Here is a 20,873-nt window from a genome sequence, read left to right as displayed (position 1 = left end):
CTTCCTAAGCCTAACCATGATTTATTTTAACAGCGTTTATTTTGAGGACGTGTATTTTTAAACGGTTTATTTCAGAAAATGGATTTCGAAGGGTGGAATTTTAAGCGTGGATTTTTTAATATTTTATTTTAAAAGATTTATTTCGGCGTACAGCCAGCAAATCTAGGGTGTACCGCAAGAATGTTGTTGAATATGCTTCTCCCTGTTTGTAAACAAATGACGTCATAGTGTTCCACAGCGCCACCAGTTTGGTAGAGTCGAACTACGCTCGAAGCTACACTCTTAGAAATGAACTTCACCGCATAGCACGCTCTCAGCCAACCGTCATCTCGAATGATGTTGTTATCTGTCCTGATTTGTTGAAAACGGGAGGCGTACGCCGTTTTTGTGACAATTATGAATAGCATAAGTGTCACAAAAAGGGCATGACGTTTTGTATTTGTTCTGTGTGAATATGAGTGAGCTGAATATCGATCGGTGTAGTCGCATTTCTTTCGAATCGGTATTTTTTGGGTCTGTACTAACATGACAAGTAATTTAATGCCCCTTGCCCCTTTCTTGTACGATGGAATAGCGACTACTCAATTACTACAATTACTAATCAGAGGTCGCATACTGCTAGGGATACCCGACGCGCATTGTTCAATGCCAGCGCATAAGATAGCAATCACGAAGAAATCTGAGCTTGTTGGTACATGATCAAAGAGATGCTTAGCGCTAACAGACGAGAGAACACGAAGAAAAGAAGAACGTGTAGTGTGTGTTCTTTATCTGCGCCTCGTCTGTTAGCGCTAAGCATCTCTTCGATCGCAATCGCGACACATTCGGAACAATGATGTAGCGAAAACCACACAAAAAGAAAAAGAGGAAGAAAAGAAAACAGGGGTGCTAGACTCGTCGTATCTTTAGTATCTTGAAACACGAAGCAAGTTCAAGAAATGGGAGGGAGGGCAACCATTGGATGTTTTCCGTGGCCCACGTGAGCGCTCCTCACTGTCAATCAAACTTCAGGTCAAGGTAACCGAGACGCGCGCACTTTGAAATATTTTCATGACGTCAAAATGACGTTTTGGTTGCCCGGAAGGATGGTGCCTTTGCAGATTTCACCAATGTAAACAATTCGGGAGACATGAAGAAGGACAGCTGTTGGACAGTTTCCCTGGCCCACGTGACGGCCCGTGTTGTTAATCAAACCAAAGTTCAAGGAAAGAGAAAATGCAGCTTTTGGCAGAAGTTCCGTGACGTCAAAATGACGTTGCACAACTTTTTTTCCACAGAGAAAAGTTCAAGGAAAGATAGTGGCGATAAAAGCGGCTGCAATCTTTCTAACGAACTTCAAAGTTCGTTAGAAAGATTGCAGCCGCTTTTATTGCCGTGCCTTTACTACTGCGCCTCTGACTCCCCATTTATCATAAGTATCGTTTGAAATGCCAAACGAGGATTTTTGCAAAGGACAGAACATCAAAAAGTCGCAAAACGCGAAGCAAGGAATGTGGAAATCTTTGAATGCCAGAAGGGGCTATTGGAGTATTCCATTACTTCGGGCTCCGCAAAAGGACAAGGAAGCACATTACGTTCTGAAATTGGAGCTAGCGTTATATAGCGACAGAAATTACCATCGAGGAGGGAATATCACGAATTCCCACAGTTAAGAACCCACAGCTTCAGAATCCCAAATCGGCAGCCGAATGCCGGTACCGCCTAGAACACGCCCTGGGACCTATATAGTTAAGAAAGTTGAACTAACCCAGGTCTCAGTACAGGCACCGTAATGTAGGTATCAACTAACCATAAACTAACCAACGTCTTAGGCGTCCTTAGCCACCTTTTCATAACCAACGTCGCTTCCTTTTGTGTTGCGCTTCATCGCGTCCGCGCCTTGGTAAGCTTATAATCGTTGCTACAAAATCTGCATTTTGTTCGCAAAAACGACATTGACGGACACTGAAAGCACGCGAAGCTGACACGATGCTCACTGGTATCCTCTTTTGAAACCATGGTTATTCTCAGACCTCAGAGATAGAAACTTTTGTATTGCAATACACGTCAGACCTATTGCGCCTATTGTAACACCTCACACTATAAAAACAGAGCTTCACCGCACAGAACGTTCTGTGCCAACCACAGTCTTAAAAATGAAATCCACCGCATAGCACGCTCCTAGCCAACCATAATCTCGAATGATATCGTTATCTGCTCTGATTTGTTGAAAACGGGAAGTGTACGCCTTTTCTGTTACAACTATGACCAGTCACAAAAAAGGCGTACGCCTCCCGTTTTCAGACAACGATATCATTGTAAACGACTGTTGGCTAGGAGCGTGCTATGCGGTGAAGTTCGCTTTTAAGAGTATACACTCTAAAAACTGAACTTCACTGCATAGCACACTCTGCGCCGACCATTGACACGACTGATAGGTTTGTCGCTTCTAATTCGAAGAGAGAGAGAGAGAGAGGGGGTGGGGCGTACCCCTTTTTGTGTCAATTTGGATACATGACAACTGACACAAAAAGGCGTACGCTTCACTTTCTCCTCGACTGAGAAGCGACCGTCGCCGCTCCAAACTCGAAAATGTAACGGGCTACCGCTACCGCTATAAAATAAAAGTACAAAGCAAACACTTTTCCGTTATCTTTCCGCTGCTTGCCCCCTGTAGTGCCCACATATCCCTGTCCTAGCGGTGGTGGGCTATTTAAATCGCTCCAATTAGCCAAAGTGCAGCATGAAGTGCACTGCAAGTTGCAGCCAAAATAGTTTATGTCGTTGCCAACGCTAACAGATTTACGCAGATAGACACCAGATTTAGAATAGAGTACTCATGCCCTGCTACCCCCGCCCCTCACACACACACACAAACAAAAGAGGGACATGAAAGTTTATTAAATGGAAAAGGAAAGTGCATGCCCAGCAGGAGTGGTCGCGAGTCTCTCCATTTTTTTCTTTTAAAATCAATCAATCAATCAGTGGTCGCGAGTCGGAATTCCATTCATTTCAATTCCTCGGAATGAAGAGATGGGGCTCATTCTCATACCACCCAAGAAAAAAGGACATTCCCATTCCCACTTCGGCGGGGGGGGGGATATGTTTATTAAGAAAAAAAAGAAAGGAAAGGTTAGCCAGGCAAAGAGCCGGCTTGCTATTCCGAAAAAAAGGAAAAAGGGGGAAGGGGAAAACGAATAAGAAAAGGAAGGAGAAAGAAAAACAAAAAGGGAATCAAAAAAGGAAAGGCAGGAAAGAAAAAAGAAAAACGGGAGAATCAAAAGAAAAAAGGAAGGAAAGAAAACCGAAAAGCAACAAAAAGAACGGAAAAGGAAAGAAAACAAGGGCTTCGGGGCTAACGTGACGCACTATACGTTGTCAACTGATCAATGAAAATCGAAATGATCGTTATCAACTGATCAGTGAAAAAAAAAAGGAAAACGAAACATGTAACGGGATACTAGATATCCCACCAACAGCCAACGCACAACAAATCGTGTACTGCTTTATTTTGATGAATTTTATGTTCCCTTGTTTCCAACATTAACATCTTAAAACAAGAACCAGCGTCGCGACGAGCGTTTACGAGCAAGATTGCCTGCACGTACAGCGTCCGAAGTGATGACTTTTTTCTTGCGTTGTAATCCGAAACTACAGACAACCTTCGGATGAATGGTTGCCAGACACTTACTTTGAGTGGCCTCCGCTAAAAAAACCCAGCGTGCTGGAGGCCAGCAATTTAACACTATTCGCTGGCCATTTCATTCCGGCCCCAAACAGGTCTCATTCCATTCCACTTCCATTCCACTTCCATTCCGAACAGCTGGTGACTTAACTCCATTCCCATTCCGTTCCGGTGCGCCAAAAACAGGGCATCACTCCGGAATCATTCCAATTCCGGAATTTTAATTCCGCAACTCTGATGCCCATGCAGTACGTATTATGCGCAAAGTGCACCGACAACTCCTTATATTTTTTAGGGGGGGTTGAAGCGCATGGCTACCCTACTCGCGAAATGCCTATCGAAAACTGCGTTTACGTCATCGTCTGCAACGCCATATTTTTTATTTCCCTTGTGTTCTATTTTTGCTAAATTTACCGTATCATCTTTACTGGTTTAAATACAAGCTGATATCCTTTTTTACTCGCATTTACCAACTGTGGGTCCGCAAAGCGTTGAGGTTTCTCTCAGTTGCAATGTAACAAACGCCGAGCAAACAGAAGCGAACAAACATAGGGCTATCCTCCATGTTATAGAACCACTAAAGGCAACCGGATACGAAGGCAGAGCTCACTTCCAGCAGGCTTACATGTCTAATGCTAACCAGCATTACATTCGACGACAAATATAAGAAAATAATATTTAACCTCGACAGAAATGCTTCACCTACTACACTCTCAGAAAAAAAAAAAAAAAAAGATGGAGCAGTTACACCTTTTAGGAAGTAATAGTTGTCGCACATGTTGTGCCGAAAAGGTTGCAAAGTTCTACCTGCTACCTACGAATGATAGGGTCAGCCCTCATGATGAGGGCTACAATCCGCATTTTTTTCTTTCAATCATCATCATCATCATCATAGGGTTACCGCTTCTGATTCGGTGAGCGAGGGGGGCGTACGCCTTCTTGTAGTAATTTGGATATACGATAATTGCCTTCACCACCCCTTTACACCCTTTATCAGGCGCTATGTTGACATAGGTGCTGACTATAGAAGTTACCACCTTTTGACGCCCTTTCTTCTTACAGTGTATTACGAAGTTTTCAGCGCTAACATCCACCAAGCGTCATGGAGGACGTACCGGAGAGACCTGCGTCTCCGTTCTCTTCTTTTTCTTTTTTGTCTACATCCATCCACCTTTCGTATCGTACAAACCCCCCTGTGCCCCACTCGTTCCTGCTGTCCTCTCTCCCTCTGTCTACGTCCGTCCGCCGCTCGTAGCCACAGTTGCTTTGCGGCGCTAACCCCGAATGAAAAAAAAAAAACATCTCACAGAAAAGAAAAAAAAAAAGAAGAGCACGAAACGCCAATCGTTTTCCCGTGAAATAATCATGGAGACATTTTGTTGTGTTTCCGATGTCTCTATGTGTTCCTGTTCCGCACGACGCAAGACATTGTTTGCCCGCGGCGAAAAATAAAATTAAAATCAACGAGCGAAATGTATCATCAATGCGCACTTTAGCTTTGCACCTGCTTGCGCGACTAAAAATCAACACCGTTGTTCATATTACTCACTATCACATAGTGCAAAACGCTTGGCGTTGCACTGAGATATCCTAGACCTCGTCAGCGATCTTCCCATCCCATCCCATCCCATATTGGAAGCGACGCGACAGCCGCTACAGGTTACAGTTGTCTTTGGTTCTTTACTCGTTGGAACAGTTTCTCGGATTCTTTGCAGAACAGAGACAGGAATTAGTTAATGATTGATTGATTCATTGATTGCCTGAATGGTTCATTGATTAATTGATTGATTGGTTGCTATATAAAAAATACGGATATGTGAGACCCGACAAGGTCAGGTCTGGCTATTCCAGAACTCGCGAATAGAAAAGAAAAAAACAACCTCAAGGTGACCAAGAAGCATTTAAAAAAAGAAGAAAAAGAAAAACCAAACACACACACACAAAGGAACAAGTAGGGCCTACCTGATGAGCCCAGTAAGTGAAACAAGATTTCAGATGAACGTAGACTGAATACACCAATGGGCCATCATCACACTGCACAATGTACTCGAGAAACACGGAGACTTCAGAGGGTGTCGAGAACGTCAAATGTGACATGACTCGCAAAATTGCATAATGGCGTGTATGGCCGGAACTCGGTGAGCCACAAATCGTAATCGACGTTGTAATAACTTGTAGCGAAAAATGGAGGAGCGTCGAGCAACCTGCCAATTATGAGAATATAGTTACAGATTATACGCAACATTTGCCGAGTTAGTAGATCTTGGTTTAACTCCACGCAGTTGGGGCTCCATCCCGATCTCAGTGGAGATCAAGAACAAGTAGCCGCCTATGTGATTACGAGCAGATAGAGAAGAAATTGGATCAGCAGGGATCACGTGACCTTCACCCTCGGAAACGCCCAGAGGCACGCAATTACCTTCACTTACTACGAATATTCATTATTTCACTCGGGCGCACTGGCATTAAAAGGCTGACCTACAGAGCGAGATACGCTCAGCCGCTGTAATTTGCACGTCATCGATCTTCGTCTTTGTCACGTTCTGTCGCTGGGCGCTGACAGAAAACTGATTTGAAATCATTAATCAACTGGAATCATCAAGGAAAAGAGTGATCCTTTTATATTTGGCTAACCTGCATCGCCCTTGCGCAATATAGGAGGGGAGTGGGAGATATATGCAGAACATATTCTCTTATAATTATAACGCCACTTATCCACTTATTATAATTATAACCCATTTATGCACTCATGATCGGGCTCAACGTACACTCTAAAAACAGAACTTCACCGCATAGCACGCTGTGCGTCAACCATTGCCAAGAATGATAGGGTTATCGCTTCTGATTCGAAGAGAGACGGGGGCGTACGCCTTTTTGTGGCAATTTTCATATATCCAAACTGCCACAAAAAGGCGTACGCACACCTCTCTCTTCGAATCAGATGCGACAGCATTACGCGATGTACGCCAACAGTCGTATCTTTCGTGGCAATGGTTGGCTCACAGCGTGCAATGCGGTAAAGTTCCGTTTTTAGAGTGTAAGACTAAAAAGAGCATAGAGGATCCTTGCAAGGAAGCGTTCCCGTCACTTTGAAGGATCACATATCGAGGTACGGATGTGTACCAGCGTTTGAACAAGCGAAGGTGTTATATAGGACAAGAAACGCTATAAAAAAAGAAGTAATGCAGGCCGCAGACATTACAAGTGAGACACATAAGTCACCCGTCGATATCACTTACTGATAGGGAATTCACGCGTATCAGGAGTGGAATGTTACGTTCGAAGGGGGCTGTGTGAGGTTAGTGTTCATTTTCGATTATCTTGTCTTCAAACGATAAGTGAATCGTTGGAAGTTTAGTGCATGTCCCTGCGTCATCTGTGTCTCAGCAGCTTGTATCTTCTTTTGTTTGCTTGATAGCATTTGGGAATAGCAAGCCTACAACGTGGCAAACCCTTCCCTTCCCTTTTTTGTTACTTTGCACTAAACATATCCCCCCCCCCCTCCTTGTCGTCTTCTTTTCGCTCTCACTCTTAGAAATGAACTACACCGCATAGCACGTTTCTAGCCAACCATCATCTCGAATGATATCGTTATCTGCCATGATCTGTTAAAACAGGAGGCGTACGCCTTTTTTTGTGACAATTAAGAACAGCATAAGCGTCACAAAAAAGGCGTGCGCCTAATTTCAAGAAATCAGTGCAGATAACGGTATCATTCGAGACGACGGTTGGCTAGGAGCGGTTGGCGGAGTGTTTTGTTTTGCTATGCGTTTTCCTTTTCCTTTTTTGGCTATAGTCGTGACGATGCCCACTTCTGTGTGGCCAACAACGGCGAGCCTATCCTGCCATCACCCCCCCCCCCCCTCATTTTTAAGAGTGAGCTTGTCTGGATACACTAACTCGTTACGAAGAAAACTCTCTTTGACTCGCTAAAACAGATGCATGGATGCCCACCAGTGCACTTCAGAAACCGGTTTTGTGTTTAGGTATACACTTGGCTTCGTTCTGTCTAGTTTTCATGTACACGGTGGTTGCTGAAGAGGCTGTAACTAACAAGGTTAGGAGAGAGAGAGTGGATTGTTTACCTGCGAGTGTTTCATAAACACATTTAACCTTCTGCATAGGAAGATGCTAAAAAACACACACACACACACATGCGAGCAACGTGCCCATTCTAGTGTGTCATATAACATGTTTTCCATTTGTCAAGTGCGGGGGGGGATATGTTTAATGCAAAAAAGAAAAAAAAAGAGAAGGGAAAGGCGATAGAGCATTGGAGCTTCAAAACACATTTTTTTTTTGTGCAATTTGGCCGTAATCAGGGTGTAACACCTCAATTACGCCATTTGTGGAAACAATGTTTTTCATCTGGGGTGTAAAATCGGTGCTAGAGTAACGTAACTCCCACTTTCCAGCATATTTAGAACCATCTCTGGTGTAAAAATTATGTTTGCAGAAGACACAAAGTCCAGTGTACATAATGGCTTCCCTTTGCTTTCTTCATTAATGCGAAAACGGAATGGGAATTATGGCACGCATATGCATGGCTGCAAGAAGTTTGTTTTACTGCTCACTGTTTCATGCAGTATCTCATTTCCAAAACATACAAACTTCCATTCGATATCACAAAAAATTGAAAACTGGACGTAAAAACACAAATGGAGAATCAAAAGCATTAAATCAGTACCTGACGTCGGTTTATAATAGGGATGGGACGAATCTAGAATTTCGCGAATCCAAATCCGAATCCAAGGAAGGTTCTGCGAATCCACGAATCTTTCGAATCTTTTCTTTAAAAAGAGTTTAGAAAGCCAGGGAAAAAAGTTCTTCTACTGAAAAGTGTTTTGAAGCAGAATTTGACATCTTTGTCTAATAATAAACAAATTTCGGGAGAAGACATACCCAACCAGTCAGCACAAATTGTTGCAATGACATTGCACCAATATTGCATTGCTGGGAACGCCATATTCGAGGGTCAGCGCGCATTCACATGTGCGTAAAAACTGGATTGTCATTAATTTCAAGTTCTCGGTCAGATTAATTTTCTTTGAGATTTTTTGTCCATAGTCATCTCCAATAGTGCGTCCGCAGTGTTGTCCCAGAATGTCTCTCACAGTCTGAATTAATTCTCCCCACAATGGTCACACTAATTGCAATGTTACCTCACTGCAGCACGTGAAACATTGCCTGAGTAACATTATCGTAATGTTTCTAAAATGCATCGTCTCAAAATGCTGCACCAAAATTGAACTACAGGCATTGTGGTAACATTCCATTTGTGCATGAAACGTTGCCGCAACATTTGAACACGTCGTCAAAAACAAGCTGATAAATGCCGGGTGAACGTCACGGGAAGTTCTGAACATTCCGTTCATTGCTTATTGGTGGGAATTACAGTTAGAACAAGATCGAGCAAACATTGTGTACTGACGCACTCGGAGCAAGTGCCTCGGAAATGCTGCATGCAAAACGTGCAACATTGCAGCAGTATGTGTGTTTCGATGTTGCCGCTTCGATCGTGCGTATCGTGAGTTGCTGCGATCATGAGTTATTTTGCCGAGCTCTGCCTGAGGAGCACGTCACCCTCGCTGACGGAGGCTTATCTGGGACGGAATGCGGTTTATCTGGTCACCTGAGCGGCACCTACTCCAATCAACTCTATATCGCTCCATATCACGTGGCCCTCTGACGTGAATGGGCGCTGTACTCCCCGCGTTCCCGGTCGTCACGGTTTCGCTTTCGGCTGATTTGCATATCGAAATTCGGGGACGGATATCTTAACGCGCGTGCGTGTTTCAGGATCTTTTTTTTAAAACGTGAAATGGCTTGCAACTATAGGGTAGTCTCTCAATCTGCTATCTCGCTTTTGCCCGAAATCCCCCAATTAATAAGTTAATTAATGGATTTTAGGTAATTAGGCATCTTGGTAGTCGCAGACTTTCTTAGAGAGGATGTCTGCCTGGTCGTAGAACTCAGCTGGAAAAACGACATCAATGCTGCTCTCCTAGTTTGTTTTTAATGAAAATTCTGTAAAGGCTTAAAGTAGCACAGAAGTCATTTTTAACACCCAGTTTTCTTCCTATAAAACTGTTAAGTAGGCCAGTAAGATGCACCATGCGAAGTAATTTACACCACAGAGTCATAATTATCGCAGAAATTGAATTTAAAATACGCCGCAAAAAGCGACCGTGCGCAACGGTGGTGAAGAGCAGTACCAGCCTGTGATCTGCCTGGAACCTCGCGCTGACGCTATAAGGGGAACGCTCGCTGATTGGCCTAGAGAAATGTTGTCTGCTACTCTGCTGTCGTCTGCTACTCGGCTGTTCGGGGTTCTGATAAAGCCTTTCTGCTTGCTCGATAATGCTTCTGGGAAACAAATTGCACACATCAAAACATTTCGTGCTATTCGGTATAATGACACACGCACTTTCATCAGATGTCTTAATCTGATTTTTTTTTTTTGATGGACCTCTGTACTCCTTTAAAAAGCACCCTGTAGAGGAATAATATTTTCTGAGAATAGGGTGTGCATTGCAATGGCGTGAATTTGGTAAGATTTAGTCGGTAGAGCGGCACGAAAAAGCATTTCAGAATTATAATCGAATGCATTTAAAGGGTTATGGAAGGCAATATTTTTTACCGCGTGGTATAGACGTCCTACCTTCAGGAACCATCACCCAACATGTTTTCTTTTGAGAAGTGCGAATAGACCTCTACCCGAGAAACAGCGGCATGACGTTGGAGGACAGAGGTCTGGGTTCCACGAATGGGCACTTGTTCACTGCGTCCTATTCAAAGAAAAGTAGGACCGAAGGTCGCGTCCCTTTGAGGGGCCATCGTAATCCCATCAAGACCGTGGCTTTCGAGCGCGCCCTTAGTGGGCCATGCCCTTCTGTTGTTTGGTGACGTCAAGTCAGTCAACGCTTTTGATTGGTCTGCGCGAGTCGTCTTCTTGCAAGAACGCCCAGTCGATGAGCGGGAGGAGCGGCAGGAAACGCAACTGAAAAGAGAGAGTGAGAGATAAAAAGAAAAAAGAAAGAAAGAATACTCGCTCCCCGCTATTGGCTAACGCGCCGCACACGAAATATACGAAAGCCACTAAAGGCGAATTCGGTTGACGGCTACAGTCCTGTTGAACCATTTCAGAGGAGATGCATTCGAGACGTTCGTTCGACGGTGCGTCACAATCAATGGAGCTGGGAAATGCTAACGCTTTCAAACTTGACCGTATTTTCTTGTTTACATGCGCCAAGGAGATTAGACATATTTCCTTCGAGAGCATATGATGCCAGCAGCCGTGAAGGCACATCAAAAGCGTCTCCTAGTGCACAGTTTCATGAAATTCCATTTCCAGTGTTTGAATCGAAGCACCGACTGTATTACAACGAATATACGAAGGAAACCTCTAGCTCTCTTGGTAAACATTAGGTCCATTCTTTTCACCTGCACCTCCTGAACTACATCAAGGAGTGCAACCCTCTCGCATTCTTTTCGCCATATTGACCTGGCATGTATTTAAGAAGTGGTGCAGAACCGGTGCAGCACTGGTGCAGCACTTTTCTTTCGAAAAGGATGGACTTATTATGTGAATCTTGGATTGGATTGGATTGTAATCTTCAATCGCGAAGTAGCGCAGAGGTTCATGCTGCCGCCGTCTGCTAGTGTTGCGCATGCGCTCTCAGAAAAAAGGGTGGAGCAGTTACACCTTTTAGGAGGCAATAGTTGTCGCATATGTTGTGCCTAATGCAAAGTTGCAAGGTCGCAAGGCAAAGGTTGCAAGATTGCAAAGTTCTACCTGCTATCTACGAATGATAGGGTTACCACGTCTGATTCGGTGAGCGAGGGGGCCGTACGTACGCCTTCTTGTAGCAATTTGGATATATGATAATTTCTTTTACCACCCTCTTACACCCTTTATCAGACGCTATGTTGACCTAGGTGGTAACTATAGAAGTTGCCACCATTTCACACCCTTTCTTCTTGGAGAGTGGGAGCGCGAGGCGCGAGCATCTAACAACAACAACATAGATGAATGGATGATGATGATGATGATGTGGGATGTGGGAATGAAGAATTAAGAGGGGAAAGTTGTGGCTACTTGTCTTTCCAGGGACATTACGCGTGCTTTACGAGGTTTTTCCTCCAGCTCACAGGTAGAAAAAAAAACTGATTTACTAAATATGGCTAATTACAGCGTCATATTATAGACCAATACATGACAGTTTCTCGAGGTCCAAAGTATGTCCTTCCATATCCGGGAAAGTGATAGCGCGCATGCGCAGTGCAGGCGAACGTTGGCGAACTTTTTCGAATTCCTCGAAGGAAAGCTCGAATTTTGCGACCTTTCGAACCTCGAGTTTCGTGATATCACAGTAGCAGACGAGAACGTATTCAGATGAGACATTGTTTTTTCGTGCTTTTCTTTTTTTTGGATTGTATACCACGTAAAGTGCATCTTACAACGTTCCAGTGCCAGAGACAAAAGACAGAAATAAAACAAAAACAAATGTTGAAAGATGGAAGTCATTGAAAAGGTTAGCCAGGCTTTGCATTTTCTGTTTCCTTTTAATCTTTTTCCAGGACGCGAGAGGCGATAGTGTGCTCTTTCTCCCTCTCACATTGGGGGTGGAGGAAAGACGCGTCTGCTAAGAAGAGCAATGAACAAAATAAAGAAAAAAAATTGTTTTCCTTCACGATTTTTTTTCGGGCGATCTATAGAACGGATTTTTGTTCTGAAAACGGCTACGATGTCAAGTGACCGAAAGGAACAAATGTTCTCATTGGGACTACTTCGTAGCTTCTATAATTAAAAAGTTAAGTAATGAAAGTTAATTAAGACATTGCCTTTGGAATTTGTTAGTGCCCTCCTAAGGAGTGCCCTTCAGCATATGCTATATTGCAATTGATTTCATCTTGGAAAAAGTGTCATATATATTTTAAAAAAATATGTTCGCAGTTAGCTGGGACACCCTGTATATAGAATGAACACGAGTATAGTTGTCGATATCTCTGCGAAAGTGAACAATTTCCACACGCAGCGGGCAAACATGTCTCAGTATCATGAAATATCATAAGTTCAGCAACGATTGCAATCAATATCGCTGTCACGTGGACGTAACCAAGAGAACTTTGGTCCGCAGGAGATTACCTGAAGGGATGGACTCGAAGAATACAGCCTGGCAGCAGCACGGCCCGGACAGCCTTCACAGCTGGTTGACAGCTGCTGCCTGTGCATTGTCCACCTTCTTCGCTGTGGGCGGAATGCGATCATCCGGGTTCCTGTACGTGGCCATCGTCGATCGGTTTGGCGTGAGCCGCGCTGAGGCATCCTGGCCCATCGTGCTCATGGGTGGAGTTCTCCTCCTATCGGGTAAATACCCTACTCTTCTCGTCTCTTTGGATAATAGGTGTGCACTCTACAGGGTGTCCCACCGAAAAAGGCCAGGGGCTAAAGAAAAACCGGAGTGCTCTACACAAATGGAACCAACTGTACGTGCATGGCAGTTGTGTGGTCTATCCAAAAATATTTTTTTCGTCGCCCCTTGTCAGTTAGTTAGCGGTCATTAACCTTTTAACTTTTTAATTATAAAAGCTACGAAGTTGTTCCAATGAGAACATCTGATCTCTTCGGTCACATGATACCAAAGCCGTTTTCAGAACAAAAATCCGTTCGATAGATAGTTCGCAAAAAAATCGTGAAGGAACACCACTTTTTTCTTCATTTTGTTCATTGCGCGTCTCCAGAGACGCGTCTTTCCTTCACCCCCAACACGAGAGGACGAAGCAGCACACTATCGCCTTTTGCGTTCTGGAAAAAGATTAAAAGAAAACAGAAAATGCAACCCAAGATAAGGGCAATTGCGATAAAGTCCGCCGGTACATTTGTTTTTGTTTCGTTTCCGCAAGTTAGAGCTCATCTTCGACACATGAGGCGGCACTGTGCTCTTTCACTCTCTCACACTGGGGTGAAGGGAAGACGCGTCTTCGAAGATGCGCAATGAACAAAATAAAGAAAAAAATGGTGTTCCTTCACGATTTTTTGCGGACGATCTATCGAACAGACCTTCGTTCTGAAAACGGCTTTGGTAGAGAAGGAAGGAAGAGATCAGATGTTCTCATTTGAACAACTTCGTGGCTTTTATAATTAAAAAGTTAATTATTGAAAGTTAATTAAGACCTTGCCTTAGGAGTCTGCTAATACCCTCCCAGGGAGTGCCCTTCAGCATATGCTATATTGCAATTGATTTCATCTCGGAAAAAGTGATAGATATATTTTTAAAAAATATGTTCACATTTAGCTGGGACACCCTGTAGAGTCAGAGCTTACGTTGGCGGGTAATGTGTGCGCGACGATGAAGATGTCGATGGTGAATGATAATTAGCATGGTGACGGGGCTTGACGGCGTAACTCGGTTAGAACCAACCACATATCACCGCGATATCATGCTCTTTGCTGATTCTTGGAAATGAGAGGCCCTCTTCTGGATTACGTCCCGTTTCACCTAATCCAACCCATCCAACTAAGGAGGTGGTACGATGAGTGCCGTTAGGCGAAGTCGGATTGTCGCGCAATCGAATTAGGCGAAACGGCACTTATATCAATTGGGACTTTATTGAACATAGAAGTAAGCGAGCTGGTGTATACTTGAAGTTGGCAACATGTCCCTGAGCTTGGGGGAAAGACAAAATACAAAAACGAACAGCACAAGACAAGGCTTATTGCTCGTCGCCCACCGGTAGTGATTGACGTCTACACGAAATGAATCCGCTCATGGCTCGATACCTTACGTAATCTCAAGCTAGGACCCCCTTTATGTTTTCAAATCAATATGTGTGCGGTATCACGTAAAATGGTTATTGTCGATTAAAATGTTTACGGTGATTTATGAATGGATGAATGTAAGATGAAACGAGAGTTGACTTCTTTACAGAGCGGGACCTGCTGCTACTATATAAAGTCGCTAGCACACGCACGTTTTTCGTGCAACTCTGAGAATTGCATTTAATGCTAATGTAGCGCATAAAAGCATTCTCTGCAGTATTCAAATGGCGTCGCAATGTCTTTTCAAAATACGGGAGGCACCTCGCAGTGTGCTTTTTTTTTTTTTTTTGAAACGTCAGTTCCCAGGTCTGGAAGAATTGCGTGCTTCTCATTGCTCGTCGCTTTTTAACATACACATTGACCTCGGCGCGGTACTCAGGCGAGCATATGCAGCGTATGCAAGGCGAGTGTACGCAGGCGAGCATTTGGAACGTCAAGCAGATACTCCTTGTGGGGTTAGACAGAGGCACTCTCTTCGGAGTAGAGGAGCCGCCACTAAACGCACCCGTTCACGTTATTTGTGGCTGTGTGCCAGGGAACCACCACCTTTGTTCACGTGACATGAAGCAGTAGACGGAACGGGACTGCTTGCCGCATACATTAGGCGGATTAGGCGGCCCACAAATTAAAAAATAAAAAAAATGCCACGCCGTGCTCGCTGTCCTGCGTTACCGGGAAGACAGCAGATCCGGAGGTTTCTCATGTTTTGGAGGTTTCGCTGCATACACGAACCTTCACGGTGCATCGCGCATTGGCGTCTTCTCCAAATAGAGCGGCCGCCAAAAACCTAAGAAAACCGTTTAGCGCGCGTTGTCGGTGAGTGAAGCACGCAGTTGTGCAATGCTTTTTGGCCCAGAGGGCTCCCTCTGCTTGTTGCTCCAATAAAATGTCAGTGTATCGTTTTCGCTAGCGTTCATGCCCTAATAACGGAACACCACCGGCATCGCGACGACGAAAACCGGGGGGGGGGGGGGGGCGGGAGCGGTCGCGAAGAGGTCGTCTAGCTATATTCATATGGGCCGCGGGGCGGCGAAGTTTCGGAACCAAAGACTAGGCAAAATGTGTTTAGGCGAAATGCGAACACTCTCCTGAAGTCAGATGCGATAACAACTACGTTCGGCGCAATGGTTTGTGCAGAGCGTGTTATGAGGTTCCAGTGGTTACCCAGACCCCCAACACCCTCAAATGTTTGGCAATACCCCCTATTTTTTCCCTGTGTGCTGCTGTTACAATGTAACTACACCTTCTTTTTTTTCTTTTGCAACGCCCCCCCCCCCTCCCCCCGAGCTTGCGGTTCTGAATAAACTACTTTGGGGTTCCGCTCTGAGCAAGAACTTACACGATGACATTCCTGTGCTTGAGATGTGCTCATAAGAGAGCCGTCATGAATTACTTGCCTGATCAAAATATCAAGCTACTTGACTAACGGTGACGTGGAAGAACCGCTGTTGTACCGACAGAATTCAGGAAGAATAGTAAAGGCTTACTGTATTGGTCGGTGTATAGACAGAACAGAAAGCTACTCTCCCAAGAAGCTACTGTCTACGTTGCTGTATGATATGTGAAAGTATGAAATTCGGTTAGTTTACTGAAGGATGGTGACTATCTTCATGATGGGAGTGTGATTTAACGCAAGACTGAGTTAGGCGCATTACGTTTGCCTTGATTGACAAAGAAGGCGCACAGGAAGGTTTCTCGTTTGAGCCTACCGCATATCTGCCGAGAGACCTCCCAAATGAATACACGATACTTACGAGTAACGCTTGCATTTTTAGGCCTGCTCTCTGGGCCTCTGGCGCACCGATTCACTGCACGACCAGTGGTTATCGTCGGAGGAATTATATCGGCGTCGGGAATGCTGCTCTGCTACTTCGCAACAAGTGCTACGCATCTAACCGTGACACTTGGCATTATGCACGGTAAGGATTCCTCAACTTTTCTCCATGCACCCTGCGCCAGAGAGTCGAACCGAAAATGTTAGTGGTTCGGTTCAGCTCCGGAAGGTAACTATAACGGTTCAAACCGGTTAATTCTAAACGGTTCAGTTCATGAACCGGTTCAGTAATATGAATTGCCTCCATCCGAATGTCGCTGTATGCGAAATTAGCTGCGGTATGTGTATTGCGCTGGATCATTTTTGTTGTTATATTTAATTTTCTATGGCGGACAGGAACAGGAGATTGCAATGTTCATGGGGGATTTTTTTAGATGGTTTAACACGGAGGAACGAGGAACCTGCACTATTAAATCAGGTATTCTTGAGAACAGGGGTCGTACCATATTATTTGAGGCATCGCACATAATAATATTAATAATGGTGCCGTCATGTTACACGTAAGCTTTGTCTGCCTGCCCATTGCACAAACAGGGTGTGTCACCAAACGTGATAAAAAATCGTATCGAAACTTTATTTTTCTTAACATTACGGCGTCAGCGCGATTTATCTCAGTGGCATCTCGTAGTTCTATAATCGATCTCGTAGCAGAATAAGTTTTTCCCACAGTCAGTATAATTTCGGTAGATGTGTACGCAGACGATGTGTGCGTTTGGACCACAGGTAAATCAAGGCCAGCGATTCAACGCCGCCTTCAACACTCGTTGGATGCTGTTCAGCATTACTTCACCAAGGCTGGCATGGACATCTCGGCTGAGAAGACAGTTGTGCTCCCGTTCACGCGGAAACGCATGCGCGCCTTCCCTCTTTCGCTAGGCAATAATACACTCAGCCAAGTGAAGTGCCACAAATTCCTGGGTGTTATCTTGGATGCCAATCTCTCGTGGAGCGCCCATATCAGGTACCTGGAAGCGAAAGTTCAACGCTGGACCAATGTCATTTCTCACTTCGCTGGCGCTGCATGGGGGATTGATCAGGAAGCGCTCCTATCGATTCATGGGGCATTGGTTCGGGGAACCATTCTCTACAGCCTCCCGGTCTTACATGGCATCTCAAGAACATCTGAACAGAGACTTCGGTGTATGTTGGCCAGAAGCTTGAGGATCTGCCTCGGTGTACCCCGCGCCGCTGAAACGCGCATGGTGGTGGCAGAGGCCCGCGAGCTGCCAGTAGAGGTCTTACGTCTCAGAGAAACTGTGCGCCATTATCTACGTCTCGTCGCGGAACACCGTCGTCACCCCTTGGTTTCGAAGCTCAACAGGCGGAGGCAGAGCAACATTTCTCACTGCATCGCTGCTGCAAAGCCTTTGCTACCGGCTTTTGTCGGAAGCGCAGTCGTCCCCAGGTCCCCTCCGTGGGTCTTTTCGATACCTTCGATCTCCATTACCATCCCTGGGCTCAAGAGCAAGAGGGATCACGTTGCAGCACCCGTGTTGAAACAACTTGCGTTAGACATGATGCAGTGCCGTTATCCTTCCCACACTGCAGTATTCACAGATGGGTCGACCAACTTACACGGCTCCACTGCTGCCTTTACAATCCCGACTATGTCGTCGTGCCACGCATACCGTCTCTCGCACCGCACCTCATCTACGTCTGCAGAGTTGCATGCCATTTTGTTCTTCCTCAAGCACATTGCATCAGCCGCTATCAGCAGCTGGGTGATATACTGCGACTCCAAGGCAGCTCTCCAGTGTATAGCGAACATGGGTATTCGTGGATCACTTGCGCCTGTGGTGGTGGACATACTGGAGGAACTAAGCCGTCTTGAGATCAGCGGGCACTCTATCTACTTCCAGTGGGTTCCTGCCCACTGCGGCATCCGCGGCAATGAAGAGGCTGACGAGGCTGCAGCAGCTGCGTATCATTCCCGATCAAGCGTGCGGATTACCCTCCCCAAAGGCGACAGGCGAACCTTCCTAAATGATGTGGTGAGGCCTCTCGCACATGCGCAATGGTCTCGAGACGTTCCATCAAGAGTTCTGATGCGTGAAGTGGACCCTGACTTTGGCTTCACCATGCCTTCTCGTGTGCCTCGCCATTTTGCGTCGCTGATACACAGGCTTCGTCTTGGGGTTGCATTCACCCCCCATTTCAAGCATCTGATCGGCCGCTCTGACTCGATGCTCTGCTCTCGCTGTGCTGTTTTGGCGGACACCAAGCATGTGCTCCTCGACTGCCATCTATACACCTCCCAAAGAGCAGCTCTACAGTGTCGCCTGCAGTCGATCACGGCCGCACCACTCACATTGGCAACCATTCTCGGCCCTGGGTCTAACCAGACTGACCATCGTCAAGTTCTTGAGTATTTCAACATTTTTCTGCGGGACACTGGTCTCCTGTCTACCCTATGATCTGCCTGCGTACCTGTGTGCTGTGTGTGTAGTATTTTTGTGTGCTGTGGTTTTGCCTACCGTTCTGATGTCATACTGACTCCAGTGACTATCCCTATTTAGCATCGTTCATCACCTCATCATCAGGACACATCACATCCTGCCCCATTGTGCCTTGGGGTAGTGGGCCGCACCTCAAGTGGCGAATTTCCCCATTCATTGTCATTAACTTATTTGTTGTTGTTGTTCGGTAGATGTGAACCGTTATTTGAACCGGTTACCGAGTTTTTTTTAACGGTTCAGTTCCGGTTCAGCTCCAAGTTAGCGCTAATAGTTTCGGTTTGGTTCAGTTCTGGTTCGGCTAGAAATAACGGTTAATAACGGTTTTCGGTTCAGGTTCGGTTCGAAGCTCTGCCTTACGCCCTGTATGGTTGGGACGTGGCGATGATGATGGTTATAAATTTCCTCTCTTTCTTTTTTTTGCGCTAAATGAGTACTGAGGTGGTCCCCAATTTTTATTGTGTGTGTGTGTGTTCAGCAACGATTAAAACGAGCTCTTGGAAAAGACCGACGAGCACAGGGGGTTTATACCCCTCCCAGACGGCGCACTAAATGTCCGTTACGAGACTGGCCGGACACAGAAGGTCCTTTAGCTAAATGCCAGTTTCGCAATTGACATTTAGCGTGTCGTCGGACAGGGGTATTAATCGCTTCATCGTCGTTACGGTCGCTACGAGCTAACGAGTGGCGGGAAATTGAAAGAGATGGGCACGTGACACATTGCGCGTGACGTAAACCACGTCATTCACATATGGCGCGAAGAGCGCCGTGCACGCTTTTATCACGTGCCCTTCTCGACGAGTGCCCCGCGCCTCGTTAGCTCGTAACACGTGCAAGCCATTTAAGCCACCAGGTGACTTACAGAGCGTGCGCGTCGTATATGTTTGAAAAAAAGAAAAATCCTCCACTCGTGAAAAAAGCGTATCGGAGTACGCAGGAATGTAATGTGGTCCCCGGGCACTTGACTCGTAGAGCGGTACAACTCAAGCACGTATGGGTGGCGCGGGAGCTGAAAAGAAAGAAACAAGGGGAAAAAAAAAAAAAAAAACGCTCGAGGATCTCCTACGCCACGAGAGGATCGCGTCTGCCGTCCGCGGCTGCATTCTCCGACTGTTTTATTGTAAACTGGATTGCGCAGCTATAATACACCACAGAGCGAAAATATTTTGCGGGGTGACTCTTGATGGGCAGCTTGACGAATAAAACAGGGTCTCGAACCACGTTAAACGTCACCTCGTTGCTCCTTTAGGGCGACCTAGGCCATAATACTCCAAGTTATGGTCGGTAGGGTAAAAGAAGTTGAAGACTACAAAACGGTATTGAGGGGACCTAGGAGGCTTATAACTTATAACGGGCTAGAAACAAACGATATGAGAACATTACTCTTACACTCCATTAACAAAACCTATAGCGTTCAAAAGGTTAAGTTCCCTATTAGCCTTTAATAGCACGAAAAGAGAAAGAAATGATAAGATGATGCGCAATGATGTTTTTTTTTCGCTTTTTTCTACTCTATGACACACATTTCAAACCGTCATTTCAGACCCCAAGCAGCAAAATGTACTGAAAGTCGAGTGCGATAGGGGTCGACGGGTAGGTGGAAGGCCTTGAACAAACTCGTGAAACTAAAGAACATTGATAAGACACATACCGTCCACCCCTGTTGCACCCGACTTTCAGTACATTGTGCTGCTTGGGATATGTCTTTTAAATGCGACAGCATTTATTCAAGGTATTTTTGATGCCTTAGCCGCGTCGCGTCACGCTGGTTGGAGACGGAGAGGGGCCCCGTCACTCTGGCGATGCTTCGTTTGTTTCTTTATCGCACCGCCCCGGCTGAGAATAAACATTTCGGCGGACGTCTGGCTCAGTGGGGAGATTTAAGAGATTGGAAGGTCTTTACGATAACGGTTCCGACAGCATGATAAGCAAAGCACCTGATTCTTTATTGAAGTGGCTGACATCACGGTGCTGATCTCTGATTTGACAGTTTCCTCTTTCATGGACCGCTTCCGATGTGCGCAAACTCCCTAGAGTCCGCAGAGCGCGTTCGTAATGCCGCCAATGTCGTCCGGTACCACGGATGTCGTGGTGTTCCAG

At 45.5% G+C, this 20,873-nt stretch overlaps 2 protein-coding genes across 4 annotated transcripts in view; one reads left to right on the top strand and one right to left on the bottom strand.

Annotated features, from left to right (window-relative positions):
• Positions 1-20,873, bottom strand: part of LOC135365881 (titin-like) — a 162,534-nt gene that overhangs the window by 99,378 nt on the left and 42,283 nt on the right. The gene's annotated exons all lie outside the window — the stretch shown is intronic.
• Positions 1-20,873, top strand: part of LOC135366426 (monocarboxylate transporter 13-like) — a 30,735-nt gene that overhangs the window by 4,355 nt on the left and 5,507 nt on the right. For both annotated transcript variants that reach the window (XM_064599120.1, XM_064599121.1), the window contains exons 2-3: positions 12,805-13,034; positions 16,262-16,405. In XM_064599120.1, the coding sequence (XP_064455190.1) occupies positions 12,805-13,034; positions 16,262-16,405 (374 nt within the window). The remainder of the gene's footprint in view (positions 1-12,804; positions 13,035-16,261; positions 16,406-20,873) is intronic.

The sequence above is a fragment of the Ornithodoros turicata genome, chromosome 8 (assembly GCF_037126465.1).
Source record: "Ornithodoros turicata isolate Travis chromosome 8, ASM3712646v1, whole genome shotgun sequence".
NCBI classification, from domain to species: Eukaryota; Metazoa; Arthropoda; class Arachnida; order Ixodida; family Argasidae; genus Ornithodoros; species Ornithodoros turicata.
The sequence above is the reverse complement of the archived record's forward strand: the minus strand, read 5'-3'. Positions and strand labels throughout refer to the sequence as shown.